Source organism: Cavia porcellus, unplaced genomic scaffold, assembly GCF_034190915.1.
Source record: "Cavia porcellus strain 051 isolate PalLab524CR breed Dunkin Hartley unplaced genomic scaffold, mCavPor4.1 scaffold_15, whole genome shotgun sequence".
In the NCBI taxonomy this organism is placed as follows: Eukaryota; Metazoa; Chordata; class Mammalia; order Rodentia; family Caviidae; genus Cavia; species Cavia porcellus.
In genome coordinates this window covers 7,107,993-7,125,957 of record NW_026947498.1, presented here as the reverse complement: position 1 = coordinate 7,125,957, position 17,965 = coordinate 7,107,993, and the positions used below count along the sequence as shown (strand labels likewise).

Below are 17,965 nucleotides of genomic sequence, written 5' to 3'. Positions count from 1 at the left end.
ATGTACTTGGTGTTAAAAATAATAACAATAAAAAAGTATGTTCAGTTCTCGTGTTCAGACGGAGAACAGTATTTTCTCATGCCTCATTGTGATGGTAAACTTGTGTGCGTGCGTGTGCATGTGCATCCTTGGGATTGATTACTGGGCCCCATTTATACTAGCAAGTGTTCTACCACTGAGCTCTATCCCCAGCCTACAGATGGCTGTTGTTAATATAAAATTATGTTGGATGTATAACTGTAGAAATGTCTATTAGTTTCTGGCACTAGTAGGCTGTCAGTATGTATTAAAAGAATTAAGGCACTTAATGCTTAGTATGTTTTCTTTCTTTCTTTTTTTTTGAGGGGGGGTCTTTTTGAAACAGGGTCTCACTCTGCAGTTCAGGCTGGCCTCGAACTCACTTTGTAGCTTAGGCTGTCTAGAATTTCCAATGATCCTCCTGCCTCAGTCTTCCCAAGTGCTGAGATTGATTACAGGTGTGCACCACCACACTCAGCATATATTTTCTTAAAAAAAAATTTTTTTTTGACTGTATTGGGCATTGAACTGAGGGCTTTTACAGTTAACTATGTCCCTAGCCCTTCATTTTTTTTTTTGAGACAAGAGCTTACCAAGTGGCATGAACTGGGCTCAGATTTATATTCCTCCTTTGTCAGCTTCCTAGGGTGCTGAAATTAAATATTTGTTAAATGATGTCTTGCTTGATCTTTGATATATTATAATCTCCTTGAAAGATACATGTTTATTTGCAGGACAATTAAAACAGTTTTTAGTATTGAGTAGCTGTGAGATAAATGGAAGCTGTATTTCTTTTTTAGCCTCTTAATCCAAGGAATTTAATAAGAATGTATAAACTAGGATCATATGGAGCTTATTTACTGTATTTCTTGACTTACATAGAAACAGGGAGGTTGTATTTTGAGTATCATAGTCTTTTTCTTTATTCAGATTTTCTTGGTTCATTTTACACATGCAGTGTGTCTTTTTGAGTCACGGTTTCACTGTGCAGTTCAGGCTGGCCTTGAACTCTCAGCAGTCCCCCTGCCTCAGCCTCCTAAGTGCAGGGATTACAGGTTGGTGCCACAATGATGACATTTACCATAGAGAATTTGTACCTGTATATGATTTTACTTGATATTTTTTTCTCTCCTATGCTCCCTTCAGCCCCTCTCTACCTCTTCTCATTTACAAAAACTTTGTTTCCACTTTTTTCTTTTTTTTAAAACTTTCCTCTCATTGCCTTCCGCATTTGAACATTTTCTTCCTATTTCATAATATCTATTATGTATTTTGGTCCTTATTTACATTTTCTGTTTCTCATGCCAAGAAACAATGTTTACATGCGTGTATCCAATTTATTTCACTTTAGAATATCATCTCAAGGTACATCTGTTTACCTACAAATGTCTCAAGCTTATCATTCTTTTTTTTTTTTTTTTTTTTTTTGGTCTTTTTCGTTTTTATCAGTACCAGGGATCGAACTCATGACTGCCTGCTTGCAAGGCAGGCGCTTATGCCGCTGAGCTAAATCCCCAGCCCAAGCTTATCATTCTTTATGACAGAGTAGTACTCCATTATATTAAAAATGCATCTTTTTACAACAACAAAAAATACATCTTTATTCACCAGTTGATGGGGATTTGGGGTGTTTCTAAGATGTGGCTATTATAATGTGTGTCACCATAAACATGGATATGCATATATGACTGTGGTATGTTGCTTTAAATTCTTTTGGAAGATAAAGAGGGGAATAACTGGGACAAAGGGAATCTCTAGTCCTAGTTTTCTCAGGAACCCCCATATTGATTTCCACAGTGGCTGTACCAGTCTGCACTCTGCCAGCACTGGAAAAAGGTTCCTTTCTTCCCACAGCTCCACCAACATTTGATATTGCTTGAGTTTTTGATGATGGTCATTGTTTCTGGGGTGAGGTAGAATGTTAGTGTTGTTTCAATTTGCATCTCTCGAATGACCAGTGATGTTGAACATTTTTTCATGTATTTGCTGTTTGTATTTCATCTGAGAAGTGTGCGTTCATCTTAGCTGCCCATTTTTGGATTGAGTCTTTATATTTGGAAGGTGTGATTTTTGTTGTTGTTGTTGTTGTTGTTCTTTATATGTTCTTGATGGTAGCCTTTTATCTGAGGAACAGCTGACAGAATTTTCCCCCCACTCTATGGGTTGTCTCTTTACTCTGTTGGTGGTTTCTTTTGCTGTGCAAAAGCTTTTTAGTAAGGTGAGATCCCAGTTGTTGATTCTTTGTGGTAGTGCCTGTCTGACTGGGGCTGTGCTCATAAAATCTTTGCCTATATCGAGAGTTCTGCCTATTCTGTCTTCCAGAATGCTTCTGTTATAATATGTAGGTCTTTGATCCATTTCAGTTTTAGCTTAGTGCGTGGTGAAATAAATGAGTGTAGGCATGTGGGAAGATACTTTTAGATACTTTTTCCAGTATCATTTATTAAAGAGGCTGTCTTTCAGTGAAGGTGTTTGGCACCTTTGTCAAAGATAAGTTAGCTGAGTATATCTGCAATTATTTCTGCAGTTTCTAATCTGTTCCACTGACCCTTGAGTCTGCCCCCTCCTGCTGCCATGCTGGTTTTATCACAGGGGCTTTGTAGTATCATTTCAGGTATGGGAATGTGATGGCCCCTGACTTGCCTTTGTTGCTCAGAATTACCTTTGCTATTCTAGGACTCTTCTGGTCGCAAATGAATTTTAGGATTGTTTTCACTAATTCTGTGAGATATGCTGTTGGAATTTTGATCAAGATTGCTTTAAATCTGTATAGCAATTTTGGAAGTATTACCATTTTCATTATATTGTTTCTTCATACCCCAGAGGAAGGGATGTTGTTTCCACTTTCTGATTACCTCTTCTGTCTTCTTTTTTAGAGTACTGTAGTTTTCTTTTTTTTTTGTCTTTTTCGTTTTTCGTTTTTATTAGTACCAGGGATCTAACTCACAACTGCCTGCTTGCTTGCAAGGCAGGCGCTTATGCTGTTGAGCTAAATCCCCAGCCCCTGTAGTTTTCATTTAGAGGTCTTTTATTTCCTTTATTAAATTGATTCCTGGATATGTCATGTTTTTGGGTGCTATTGTGGAAGGTGTTGTTTCCCTAATTTTCTCTGAATGAGTTTGTTACTTGTGTCAGGAAGGCTTTGATTGTTCAGAGTTGACTTTGTATCCAGCTATGCTTCCAAATTTGGTTATTAAATCTAGAAATCTCGCTGAAGTTTTTGGAGTCTTTTATGTAGAGTATCATGTCATCCAAAAAATAATGATAATCTAACCTTTTCCTTTCTTATCTTTATTCCTTTTGTTTCTTTCTGTTGTCTAATTGCTTTGACTAATGTTTCCAGAATCATATTGAGTAAAGGTATTGATAGTAGACACTTTGTCTTGTTCCTGATGTTAGAGTGAAAACTGGTTTTTTATCATCATTTTAGTATGATGTTGGTTATTGGTTTCTCATAGATGGCTTTTATAGGATTGAGATAAGGACAATCTATTCTAATATTTTTGTAGGTTTTTTTGGCAGAATCTTGCCATGTAGTCAGGAGGCTGGCCCTGCACTCACTATGTAGCCCAGGTTGGCCTTGAACTTGCAGTGATCTTCCTGCTTCAGCCTTCCAAGTGTTAGGATTGCAGTTATGTACCACCACACCCAGCTGTAGGGTTCTTTTTTTTTTTTTTTTTTTTAAATCATGAATGGGTATTGGACTTTGTCAGATGCTTTTTCTGCATCTATTGAGATCATTTATGTTTTTTTGGGTCTTGACTGTTGGTAATATGTATTACATTCACTTCCTAGCATATGTTGAAGCATCCTTGTATCCCTTGCATTGTTTGCTTTGAGATAGGTTCTTTCTTTGTAGTCTAGGCGGACCTTGGACTTCTTGCCATAATTTCCCAAGTGCTGGAATTACAGGTATATACACTGTGTCCAGCAGTTGCTACTTTTGATGAAGTCCAGTGTGGTTGGTGTTATATGGGACTTTTTTTACATTAGACATCTTCACCTAATCGCAGATCATAGTGTTTCTGGTGTTATTGTGGGAGTTCTGTGGTTTTCATTAATAACACGATCCATCTTGGGGAATTTCAATTTATACTGTGAGGTAAGGATAAAATTGTCTTTTAGTTTTGGCACCAATTATTGAAAAGACTTCCTTTTCCCCACAGAAGTGCCTTTGTGCCTCTGTCAAACAGGTGGTCTAAATATGTGTAGATCCCTTTCCGGAAAGTTTGTTTAGTTGAATAATATTGTATTGTTTTGAGTATTGTTAGCTTTATAGCAAAGTGTTGATAGCCCTGAAAGTTTGTTAGTTTTCAAAGCTCCTTTGACTTTTTTAAATGGCCTTTGTATTTTCATATAATTTCACAGTAAGATTGTCAGTTTCTTTCTTTTTTTTTTCTAATTTTTTTTTTTTTTAAATCGGTACCAGGGATCAAACTCCCGACTGACTGCTTACAAGGCAAGCTCTTTGCCACTGAACTAAATCCCCAGCCCCAGACTGTCAGTAAATATGTTCTGCTGGGGCTGAGGATTTAACTTAGTGGTGCAGTGCCTGCCTGGCAAGCATATGATCCTGAGTTCTATTCCCAAGTACCCCATCCCCCCAAAAAACGTCCTGCTGGAATTTTGATTGGGATAGGTTTGAATCCATAGTTCAGTTTACTCCTGTAAGTTGCCTTTAATTTATCTTAGTATGTTTTATAACCTTTAATTTGTCTTTTACATTTTGCCAGACTTACCTTAAATATTGACTGTTTTTGATATTACCATACACAGTTTTGTTATTAAAACTTAACTCTCTGACCAGGTCTTATCTAATAAGCATGTGGCTCCTGATCATCTGTTGCAAATCTGCCAGCGCATCGGTCCCATGCTGGATAAAGAAATCCCACCCAGTATCTCCAGAGTCACCTCTTTACTCGGCGCAGGAAGACAGTCTTTGCTACGTACAGCAAAAGGTACCTTAATTTGAAGAAGTGTTCTGCTTTGTATAAGTAGTTTCGTAATTATTATACTTGTGAAGTAATGTAAGCATTGTGGAAGAAAGGTGATGTGTAACTATAAATCATGCTGTGGATTATAAAATTCTCTGCATTTAGCGTAGAACTTTGAATTTTATTACATAAGTGTTTTATGGGTCCTTCTGCATTTAAAAAATTGATACATAGATGTTAAGCTAAAAAGCTTGAATTTATTGAGATGTGTTTGAGGTTTTATTAATGTGAGTTCTTAATTCACCATTTTGTAGCTCACTCGTAACTTCATTGAATGTAATTGTATGTGTCTAATAAACTCTTTAAATTCTGAAAGCCCTTTGTTATAAGAGAGAAGCGATTTTCTAAATTTGGTAGCAGTTTGAAAACAAGCACCAAAAATGTAAAATTGCATGATTCTTTTTTCACTAATTTTTTTTTTTTTGCAAAGTTATGTGCTAGCAAAATGTTGGAAATTGCTATTCTTTCTCTGTTAGCTCGGTATAAATGATTTAGACTAAGCATATGTATGTGATATGTATGTATACCTGTGGCAGCACTGTTGATGGACAAGACTGTTGGTTCTTCTGATTCTGAGCGTACACCATGTCCTTCCGTGATTATTTTTTTGAAGAGCTGTTGCTGATGGGAGGCTGCCTCTCAGATGCACCACCAGCCTAAGGCTCTTCTGAGAAGGAACAGTCCTTCTCCTTGGTCCCATGCCAGCGGTTTGTTGGTTTTAGTTGATTTTTAGTGCTCTATAGCTGTGCCACACTGTGGCTCTAATCAGGAAAATGATTCTGTGTCCCTTTTACTTGTAATTACTATATTGTAGGTTCTTACAGTCAGTTCGTTGGGTAGCTTGTTTCCCTTTTTTTGTGTGTGTGTCACGCTCCATGTCGTTGTTCTGTGAGGAACACCCACTTTAGGACTGGCAGAACTTAGAAGACACTTCAGCAGATTGTCCTAGGGTAGGGCCATGTTTCTCTGTTTTGTACTCGTGCCATGAGCGGATGCCTTGTAAAGCCACTCTTCAGTCATGATAGTCGTGATGAATTCATTCATGTAAAACAATATGCTTTGTAGTTTGGGGCACCCGAGGCTCAGTGGAGGTTTAATGTGCTGCCTTCCTTCCCTTGGTCTTTCAGTTGTAGAGAAGCTAATTTCTAGTACAGCATGACTGCTACGACATGTATTGTGCTGCTGTCTCCTGTAGAGGAGAGCAGAATTTCTTTCTTTGTGCATTTGCTTGTAAGTCACAGAGGGATGGGACTTTAGAATTAGTGTTCAGACTCCCAGATCCTACATATGTGCTCTTCTGTAAAGTATTATCCGCGATTCTAAACAAGGGGAAAGCTGTTTAATTTGTCAGTACTTCATAAGGAGACAGAAGTTATGGCAGTATTGGCTAAATTAATTAAAATGGAACAAGTTAATTAAGAGGATTTTCATGTAAGTCTTAAAAATTTCCTCAGAGTTTCCATTTTTGAAAAGCTGGATCACTTGTGACTAAGACCTTTCATCTTTGATATTTTATGGTATAATTCTGCATTGAAAAATGAATACCTATTTGGCATTCCACAGGACTTGGAGAAAAATATGTGGTTTTGTGGTCCGTCATTCATAGTGGATCTCTTTCAAGGTCCTGGAACCTTTGAGCCTCAGTTACCTCACTTTATAAATTGGCAAAAATACCTACCTCACAGGGTTGTTGTGAGGATCCAATGAGATAATGTATGTGGAAAGCACTTCGTGAATTGTAAAGTGCTACGCAAATGTTAGTTGTTGCTGCTGTATCTGAGCTGTCTTTAAGTTTTATTTTTTTTCCTTCAGAAATAGTCTAATAAACCTCCAGGGCTTTTCTGTTAAAGAATGTTAGTTGGTAAAACTTTGAATAAAAAGTTTTATTACAATATACGTAAGTATTCTATAAAATCTTTCTTGGGGTTAACTGTCAAGATTTTATGTGTATCTAAAATTCATTTTAAAGACTGCAGGCACACAGTGTGGAAGGGCTCTGCCTTTGCTGCTCTTCACAGAGGAAGACCTCCTGAAATGCCGGTGAATTACGGTTCCCCACCAAATCTCGGTGAGTGAGGCTGGCCCCTGAGATGCCGGAAATGGTTTTTAAAATTTGAGAGAATTTATAAATTGTACATTAAACTCTAAAAGGTTATACTTGGTAATGTTGTTAAGTAATAATTGAATGTTTTCTTAAAATGCTTTAAAAAAATTAAATGTCTTACCATAGTTAAGAAATGTATGTGTTACTGATTACAGTACACTAGAATTGGAAAGCAATTTGTGTCCAGAGAATTTCTCAAGCATAGAGTGTTGCATTCCTTTAGAAATTGTTTTGGACTTTTTCTTAGCTTTTGCATGCTGGCTTTCCCGTAACCGTCTTCATTGTTTTTATTTCCTAGTGGAGATCCATCGAGGAAGGCAGCTCACAGGGTGCTCCACTTTTAGCACAGCATTTCCAGGAGCTATGTATCAGCACATAAAAATGCACAGGAGGATTCTCGGACATCTGTCTGCTGTTTACTGTGTAGCATTTGATAGAACAGGACATAGAATCTTTACAGTGAGTTCACATTTTAAACTCCATTTGATGCCACTGGAGTACGTTAGTGTGTTTCAGCAATCATCTGGAAAGCTTATGAAACGTAGAGATTATGTGTTATTTTGGCTGAGTCGTCTTATATGGAGCTCATAAGTTTGCACAGATATTCATGACACTACACTGTTTGGAGAGACATTTGACAGAAAGCAGTGGGTCTTTTTTTTTTTTTTTTTTTTTTGTCTTTTTGAGACAGGGTCTCTATACAGTTCAGGCTGGCCTTGAATGCACTTTGTATCCCAGGCTGGTCTTGAACTCGCAACGATTCTCCTGCCTCAGCCTCCCAAGTGCTGGGATTACAGGTGTGAGCCACCACACTCAGCTAAAGTAGTGGGTCTTTAAGCACTGTTAAAGATGCCTTCTAATATGCATGCTAGTGTGTCCACTGTAGCCTATTTTAGACATGTTTCATTATTAAATAGTGTTAACATCCAACAAAGCAAAAACAAAAAACTACATAAAACCTCCCGACCATTAGAAGTGATTTATACTTGTATAGATAACTCGCTGATCCAGAAAAATGGACTGGTTGTAAAATAACTTTTCTTTGTTCAAGTAGTTCAGAAAAGTGCATGGAACTATTTGAAATCTAACCTTTTTAGAGTTTTTAAGGGACAGTAAAGATTTAACTTTGATTTTGCAGGTGTGACATTCACAGTACATAGTCAACTGTGTGTTGACTTTTTTTTAAATTTAATTTAATTAATTAATTTATTTATTTTTGGTCTTTTTTTTTAATCAGTACCAGGGATCGAACTCACGACTGGCTGCTTGCAAGGCAGGCACTTATGCCGCTGAGCTAAATCCCCAGCCCCTGTGTGTTGACTGTTGGGTGCTGACATATTATAAATTTGGGACTGTTGTTTTGTTACTAGATATGAGGATGGTTTCTCCACCATTTTTGTTGTTTGTTGATTTGGGAATTGCCACTTAGTTTTGTTTTTGCCACATTCTGAAAACTTGATGTTTCTTAGCTTTCATTTAGCTTAGTGAGCTAAACTTGACATTGCAGTTGGGCTTATTATTGATGGACAATTTTGTGGAAAATAGTTCTTAAGTGATCTGATTCATAGAAATGCTAATTTTAGGTGTCTTTACATAGATTTTGTGTGAAGAGAAATACTATCTGCTGAGTATTTTATAGTTGGAGGGAAGTGGGGAGCTATAGATAGATAATTTGGGTGATATGTAAAAAACATTCTTTTAGATGATTTAAAAAGAGTTTGCTGTACTAATTTTTGTATCTGGGTGTATTTTTTTCTTAGGGTTCAGATGATTGTTTGGTAAAGATTTGGTCAACACATAACGGCCGTCTGTTATCCACACTAAGAGGGCATTCTGCAGAAATCTCCGATATGGCAGTGAACTGTGAGAATACCTTGATTGCCGCAGGGAGCTGTGATAAAATCATTAGGGTCTGGTGCTTGAGAACCTGTGCCCCAGTCGCCGTGCTGCAAGGACACACGGGGTCGATCACGTCTCTGCAGGTGAGCGCCACCTTGGTTTGCACCTTTGCATGTTACTGTCTTTTCACCTATAGAGCTAAATTCCCAGCCCACCTGAATGCTTTTTAATGAGTTTTTTACCTCTTTGAAATTTATGGTTGAATTGGATGAGTGTTAGTTACAGCCTGGTTGCAGGTTATTTTTCTCTTTTAACCTTGTGGATTTTGGTGTGATGGTGCACACCTATAATCCCAGCACTTGGGAAACTGAGGCAGAAGGGTCAGTGCAAATTGAAGGCCAGCCTGGGCTACGTAGTGAATTCAAAGCCAGCTTGAGATGTGTAGCAAAACCCTGTCTCAAAAACAAAACAATGAAAATCCTGTGGATTTTGTTAACTCAATTAAATTTTTTCAGACATTAATTTTTTTCCATAATAAGTGGAAGATAATTTCGAACATAGACAAAGTAGACAAAATAGTATGATGGACCCCTTTGAAACAACCCCCCCTCCCCCGCCCTGTCAGTTTTTCCCTAACCACGTCATGGGTATAACAGCTATCTAGGATTCGTCTAATTCTTTTTCAGATAATTCAGTATGTATTTCTTTTTGTTTTTCAGTATGTATTTCTGCAAGATAAGAATCTCTTTTAAAAATATACTATTATTATTTGTTGATACTCAGCTTTTCAATTGTCTCATTTATTTAGTTTGAATCAGGAGCACAGGAAAGGCTGCATTTTAGAGTTGTTTGCTGTAGATTAAAAGAAATCATAAATTTCATCCTCCCACTCAGCCTTTCTTTGCTGAAGGAACCTAGATTGTTTATCTGTGGCTTCCTCATTGTTTGGATTTTCCCAGTTGAATTCTTTGGAGTTGTTTACTATTGTCTCTGTAGCTCTCCTAATTCTATTGTTGGCTCCAGAGCAATAGTTCTTGTAATGTGCATGACATCTCCTGGATTTCTTAATAGGTTGTTAAGGTACCATGTGTGAGGAGTCTGATTTAAAGTGTCTGTCCTGGATACCGAGCATTTGCTTTCATGTTCGAAGTTTCTAGGTCTGTCACATTGAGTGTAGGTTCTTCCATCAGGAGGTGCACAGTATTCAGGCAATGATCACTGCCTTTGATGCATTAGCTTACCAGGAACTGTAAATGGTGGTGTTTGCCACTCTTTGAAAATTATATTTTGTTAGGTTGAAGGAAATAGATGATTTGTAGGCTTTGAACAATAGCACATTGGTGCATATGATTTGAATTTGCTTAGAAATATGGGGCAGTTCGGTTTTTTTTTTTATTTAAAGAGAAAAAAAAACAGAAAAAAAGGGTAGAAATAATACAGAATTTCAGAAAAATAAACAGTAAGAAACCACTAGTTGATAAGTTACATATTGTCATCTTAGAAATAGTTATTCAAGTTACAAAATTAAAGCATACAAAGTGACATTCAAATGACATTGCAAACAGTTCTGCCCAATGATCCAACAAAAAATTAATAATATGGTTATCAGTCCTACACACTTGTTTTTTATCTTAAAGAGGGTAAGATTCAGTATGACAAAATAGAACAAAACAGTTATAAGGAAACAATTTAAAGAAACAGATTTCAAAGCTAGTCCACTGGAGATCTTCACTGTCTATCTTATTTTCTCCAGTTTTCTTCCAAATAGTTGTCCCCATCTTCACACACATTGAATATATACTGAACATTATAGAACTAATCAGATCATTACAGGATGATGAAGGCTTTTTAGATCAAGATCTGATTTTGGGCAAGTCAATAATGACTACCATAATGTGTCTCATTCTCTTCGTAGTAGCTGTCTTTATCTTTACATATGCTCAAATTGAACATAAGAGACTAGACAAATATCACTCTGAACAGTGAATGATAGTATTGCTAGATTTTATATCATAATGCTACAGAATTATCATTGGGTTTCTTAGTGTCTCTTCTTCAGAGTATCTGTTCATTACATCGTGTATTATATAATCTGTCCCATAAATAGTTTAGAAATTCTTCCCATGTGTGAATTTCTACATGTATATCGATCCTTTCTGCATTATAGGGAAAAACAGATCAAAACAAGACAATAAAACAAATTCCTAGAAAAACATGAAATGAAAAAGACCTATAAGACCACAATATTATGTGATCTACAGTAGTTACTATGCTTTCTCTCGTTATTTTCAATAGAATTGTCCACATCATCAGGCATTATATAGTTAAGCATAGCATTGCATAGCTATTTTTATAAAAACACAACTTTGAAGATATTGTAGGACTTGAAAGCAGTTAACAATCAAAACCGGAATGGATATCTTTTACATCTTGTCATCTTCAGATAGTTGCCTCTTAGACTTCATACTATCAAGCATACCAAATTTGAATAAAACCAGTCAAGGCAAAACAGCGGTCTAACAAACCAGCTTCAAATAGGACCAGTCATAGTAAGACATGTAAGTAATACAGGGTTTCAGTTTAAGTTAATAGGAAATTAAGGATAGTTACTGTGGTATAACCTGCTGTTTTGGGGTTAGCTGTCTGTGCCCTCAAATTTAATAAGAGTAGACAGACCAGAACAAAATATAATCAAAACTAAACAGAGCGATAAGACTACTGTGACTTTTAAATCCTGATACACTATTAACAATGTCCTCTCCTTTCCTTTTTTAGGCAATTCCTCCCTTTTCCCTTTCTCAGGGTGCTTTGTATTTTGGGGCCCATTAGCTCCTTTAGTTTTTAGATTAGGGGGCCAGCCTCTTGTCTGAGTGTTGCTGAACCTTTTAGCCCCTGAGCTTCATCTTGAGCTGTACTCCTTTACTTAACTAAAGTCAAGGTTTTCCTTCCTTCTAGCTGTGTAGTTTTTCACTGCCCAAAAGTGTCACAGCTTTCCAATATATCTGCGGCTGCTGGACGAGTTGTCCCTATTTCTCTCTGGTTTCCTCTCACATATAGCATTGTTTTCTCATCTTTAACTCTCAGTTTATTAAGCCTCTCTCAGGTTGAGTGCATTTCCTTTTCAGACCATCTGGATGGATCCTGCCTCCTAATCTGCTCTGCCTGTGTTTCTTTTTTGTTAGTGTATCAAGGCTATCTATAATAAGATTATAGCTTACCATCTCTGCCTCATCTCTGGTACTCTATTCTTTTGCTATTATTTGTCCACTTTACTCCTTCATTCCACGTCTGCCCTGTTCATCGAGGCCTTTCTGCCACTGTTGCTGGAATCCTGGTATTTTTTTCTCTCTCTCTCTGGAATGTCATTCAGTATTTTTTGTAGGGTTGGATTGGTGGCCATGAACTCCCACAGTTCCTCCTTGTCTTGGAAACATCTTATTTCTCCATTAATTTTGAGAGAGAGTTTTTCCGGGTACATCAGTCTTGGTTGGAGGTTGTTTTCTTTCAGGGCTTGGACTATTTTCCCCCAGGCTCTTCTTGAATTTGAGAGCTTGTGTTGATAAGCCTGTGGTTATTTTTGATAATTTTTCCTTTGTAGGTAATCTGCTTCTTTTCTCTGGCTGCTTTTAATATTCTTTCTTATGATGGATTTTTGGAATCTTGATTATTATATGTCTGGGTATAGACCTGTTTTGGTTGTAGATGGCTGGAGTTCTATATGCCTCATTTATTTGCATATCATTTCTTTTTCCTGTGCTTGGTAAGTTTTCCTTAATTATATCTGTGAATAGTCTTTGTAGTTCATTTGTGGTTACTTCTGCTTCTTTGCTCATGTTTTTTATTCTTAAGTTATAAATCCTCTTGTTGTCTTCTAGCCTTTGAATTGTTTATTCCTGGTTCCTTGTTATTTTAAGAGATCTTTTCTTTCACGATCACATATCATAAATCTCTTCAAGTTTTGAAAGGTTAACTTTAGTTTCTCTCAAGGCATTTTGCCAGCTTTCAATGGATTTTTTTAGTTTCCTGGTAATCTCTTTGGATCTGTTTTATGTATTCTTAGCGTTGTTCTTCATCAAAGGTTTCTCTTCTGAGTTCCTCCGTTCCTCCATTTGTGTTCTTTTGGGAGGGGCTTATTTAATCTTTTTATATTTTGCCTCATTGGATCAGAAGTACATTTTTAAATTTGTCTATGAGGTCACGAAGGTATTTCTTCTTTTTTTTTTTTTTTTTGTCTTTTTCCTTTTTATCGGTACCAGGGATTGAACTCATGACTGCCTGCTTGCAAGGCAGGCGCTTATGCCGCTGAGCTAAACCCCCAGCCCCATGAAGGTATTTCTTTATGTCCACTGATGCTGTGTCTAATATTGCATGATTACTGCACTGCTTCTCTTCTGTATTTACCTTTCCTGGGCTTAGTTTCCCAGGGTCAGCAGCTGGAGTTTTTTTCTTTTTTATTTCTATCTCTTGTCATGTTTCTGGTTTCTTTTTCTTTCTTTCTTTCTTTTTTTTTTTTTTTTTTTTTTGTCTTTTTCATTTTTATTGGTACCAGGGATTGAACTCACGACCGCACACTTGCAAGGAAGGCGCTTATGCCGCTGAGCTAAATCCCCAGCCCCATGTTTCTGGTTTCTTTCAAACAGGTGTGTCCTGGGGGTCTCTGGCTCTCTCCGTGTTGCTTAGCATCTTTGCAAGGCATGCTGACTGGAGTTTTGCTGCCCTCCCCAATTTGCTATTATCTGAGGTACACGCAGGGATGCAGGGACAGTGCAGGCTAGCCTTGAGCCTCTGAGCCAGTCGACCTGCAAGTTCCTATAGCAACTTAGGCTGTACCTTGTGTACGTCACAGAGTTGTGACAGTTTTGTCCCTGGCTACTGGGTCCCAACCACAGGCGTAGCTCAGCCCCAGCAGATTCCACCAGTCCTCTCTGCGCCAGGGGCAGCCGACTGATGCTGCTGTGGCGCCGGGCTCTGCCCAACTCCAAGATGTTCTCCAGCCAGCAACAGCAGCTGTGGGACCCAATCCCTAGCACTCACCAGGAATCAGTGCAGTTCTCCATCTTGGCTCCACTCCATGCTGTGCTGTGTCCTCCCGCCCGCCAAGGGCTCAGGACTCAACAATTCCCGTTATCGGCGGCCATGGCTTCAGCACGACCTTGAATTGCCTGACTTGGACTGGTCTCAGTGAGCCTGTAGGGCTCCAGCCCTCCACTGGCATTTTTCCTTCCTCTGCAAAAGTAGATTCTAGCTTGATGTGGTTTTTCCATGTCTAGATTAGCATCCTGCCTCTTCAGAAAACTGCGTGGTGCCCAGCTTTGATGCCCAGGTGCATAGTTCTCTCTGCGGCCTCCTCCTGCTAGGTCAGGGGGCTCCGGCTGATCCGCCAGGCCCTGGGACCCAATATCCAGTACTCACTGAGAGCCAATAAAGCTCTTCTCCTTGGCTCCCCTCTGCACTGTGCCACATCCTCCCATCAAGGGCCTGGGACTCATTGACTCCTGTTATTGGCAGCTGTGGCTTCAGTGTGACTTTGGATCATCGGACTCTAGGGCGCACCCAGCACAGCACAGAAGGAGTCTCAGTGAGCGCTGTGGATCAGTTTTCATATGTAAATTTTTCTTCTCCTCTTCCTCTTCCTTCCTCCTCCTCTTCCTCTTTTTTCCACATGTGAAGTCTTCTAGGGCCTAGGCTCTATATTAGTGCTGTCTGCGTTCAGTGCAAAGTGCCATGATGAAAAGGGGCTTGGCCTGGCGTGGCTGTGTGCAGCTGCAGTCATGGCTACTTGAGAGGCAGAGATGGGCGGGTCATGGGAGCCCACAAGTTCGGGGCCAACCTGGACCATCTGGGGAGACATTGTCTCAGAGTGGGCAACAGTGACTTCTCAAAGAATAGGCACAGTAGTTTTTTTTTTTGTATGAAGGCAATTGTAGTTGAAGTAATACATTGTTTTATTAATTACAATGGATGAGTAATATAATGTTTTATATTGAAAATTTAAGGAAGATATTTGGGTTTCCTTTTGTTTTCTGTGAGGTCTAATAGTTGTAAAATTATTTAAAGTCCTAGCTAGGCTTCATAGTTAACATTTTATAATTTGGTATGAACTTAGACAATACGTAGCAGCAAACAAAGCCTATGCTATTTAGATAAGCTATGTGTTTTTTGATTATTTGTAATTTCCCTCTGTGAAGGTGGAACTCTTATCTTCTCTGAAGCACTTTTGATGATGAGGGTCCACGCATGTTTATCACTTACTGAGTATATCTGAAAAACCTACTTGAGTGGTGACTTAGTTACTTCCTCTTGTTGCTGAGACACAGTACCTGACACCGACAGCTTATAGGAGGAGAGATGTATTTTGGCTCACAGTTCGTGGGGGTTTCAGTTTGTAGTCAGCTGTATTCCTGGAAGGATGGTATGGCAGAGCAGAGGAGCCTGGTGAGACACCTGCTTGCTCAATGCATGGAGGATGGGTAAGCAGAGAGAGCAAGGGAGGAGAGAGGATCCTTCTAAGCCACAATCTCAAACCACCTCGCCCTGCGATGCTCTGCTCCCCAACATCACGTTAGCTATAGGCTCATCAGTTGGCAAGCCCACTGATGAGTGTCAGGCCTCCATAATCCAATCACCTTTGAGGGCCCGCGGCTTTACGGCGCATTTAGATAAAAACTGTAACAGGTGGTAGAAAGTTTTTGTACCATCAGAAGGTTCATCTGTGTTTGTTAGTGGTCACTTTGAGGTTCTGAAGTTTTCTACTTACTGGCATGTACGTAGAAGCCATTTTGAAATTTCGGTAAAGTTTTAAAAAATTTAAAAATACAAGTAATATTTTAATAGAAATATTAGGTAATAGTTGGAAACAAGATGAAAATCTTGTTTTGAAGATGGCTTTTTTTTTTGTCTTTTTCGTTTTTATTGGTACCAGGGATCGAACTCACGACTGCCTGCTTGCAAGGCAGGTGCTTATGCCGCTGAGCTAAATCCCCAGCCCCCTAAGATGGCACTCTTAATTGTGCCATCTAGGAATAATCTGTCAATATTTTAGAATGTACTTTTTTCAAGGATACCACAAAAATGGTCATGATACGATGCACACTCTGAAGAATGTTAGTAATAAGACATAACTAGTTATAAAGGGAGAAACTTTTGCCTAAGAGTAGCAAGTGAACATTCTCCAATGTGTAATTGGCTCAGGCTAGGCTTCTTTGTAAAACAGCTAGAAACTCTGAACAAAAGTGAGAACAACAGACAGGGTAGTAGTAGAGGATGAAGTTGTTAAGATCTGGTCGATAGCAGGACTTTGATGGCTATTTGTGCATGTGGAGAGGATAAGAATCAGAGTGCAGGGTCTGCTATGGGAGTAGTAGTCTTGGTTAAAACAAGAACAGCAACTCTGTCTTGAGGTTGGGAACCAGCTGGCTTTCCTCCTGGGAGTAAAGATAAGCCAGAAATAAATCTGCATTCGCAGACACTGAGCCGATCGTCCTACTTCTCCTGGATTAGCTAATCTGGAATAGCTGGGCCCTTGATGTACTTGAAGGTGCAAATCAAACTTACTTTCGAGGAAGACAACATGTAGAGTCTCAAATTCTTATAATTTTCTTTACATAGTAAGGATACTTAAGTATAAGATAGGAAAAAAGTAAAAAAGTAAGTTATTACGTATGAAAGGAAAGAAACAATAACTAAAAACACAAGAAAAGTATGAAAGGAAAGAAACAATAACTAAAAAACATAAGAAACGCCAGATGGGAGACTTCCAGGATCCAATCAGTGGACAGTCCCCATCTGTCCTAGAAACATTTGCACTTAATAAGATCACTTAATTAAAAGAAAGAAAGTAGTTCTATTGGGGATCCAAAAGTTAGTAAAAAGAAAACTCTGTGATTAAAACGTATCCTGAATTTAAGAATTCAGTGGATGAGTTTTAATGGCATATGGGCACAACTGAAGACATGGGAGTGAGGTCAGAAGAAAAATAGTGGAAGCATAAAAAAAGAGCTTGAAATAAACAGAAAAGTACATAAGCAAGATAGGATTTACTGAGAGGTTATGTGTCTTGAAATTCCCGAAGAGGAGAGAATAAAACAAAACCAATACTTGAGGTGATAACAGCTGAGAATTTCATAAAATGCATGAAAGACATAAAGCCACAGGCTCAAGAAACACGAACTTCTAACAGAACACACAAACACCTAAAATTATTAAAATATCACAGTAAAGCTTTTAAAACCAAAGACAAATAGAAATCTTTGCATCCGAGGGAAAAATGAAGCAATGCTGAGATTGCCTGCCAGTTTTTCCCTGCAGAAGCAAGGAGTTGGTAGACAGAGGAGTGGTGTCTTTAAAGTGCTGCTAGAAAATGCCAGTCAGGCATTCTGAGTCTTACATGGCGAAGATGGAAAGTACAACAATACATCTTTAGAAAATGAGAACTTCTTAGCTTTGGAATAGCAGCCAGTAGTATTCTACATAGCACTGTATTTTGGCGGAGGGAGACTGGTCTTGGTCGAAGTTTGGAGATGACCAGAAGGAATAGAGAGTAAAAAATAAGATGTGGGAGCGTACAAAGAAACACTGGCTGTAACTGTAAAACAAGTACATCATCTTTTGGCTTTTTAAAATACAGACGGCGCTGTGTGTGGTGGAACACACCTGTAATCCCAGCTGTTTGGGAGATACAGGTCGGCAAATTACAGGTCTATTTGGACAATTTAGGGGCAGCCTGCCTTCAAATAAGTAAAAACAAAAAGGCCTGGGTGTCGGTTGGCGGGTGAGTGCTTGGTGAGCGTGTGTGGAGCCCTGGATCCAGTTCCCTGTGCTGCCACTGAAAACAGAGTAAAGAAACAGTAGCGTGAACATCAAGAGGGGCAACCCTAGTACACTAACGTCTTTCCATTTTTTTGAGAATTAAAAGATACAAATTTATATTAAGAATTTAAGATGAAAATGCATTTTGTAACCTCTGAAATAACAGCTAAACTATTAGTAAAAGAATGTGTAAATACTAAGC

General features: G+C 38.5%; 1 protein-coding gene across 3 annotated transcripts in view; it reads left to right on the top strand.

Moving 5' to 3' along the window:
- Brwd1 (bromodomain and WD repeat domain containing 1) overlaps positions 1–17,965 on the top strand; it is a 146,558-nt gene that overhangs the window by 25,011 nt on the left and 103,582 nt on the right. For all 3 annotated transcript variants that reach the window (XM_063224524.1, XM_063224525.1, XM_063224523.1), the window contains exons 5-8: positions 4,826–4,976; positions 6,982–7,080; positions 7,415–7,575; positions 8,877–9,098. In XM_063224524.1, the coding sequence (XP_063080594.1) occupies positions 4,826–4,976; positions 6,982–7,080; positions 7,415–7,575; positions 8,877–9,098 (633 nt within the window). The remainder of the gene's footprint in view (positions 1–4,825; positions 4,977–6,981; positions 7,081–7,414; positions 7,576–8,876; positions 9,099–17,965) is intronic.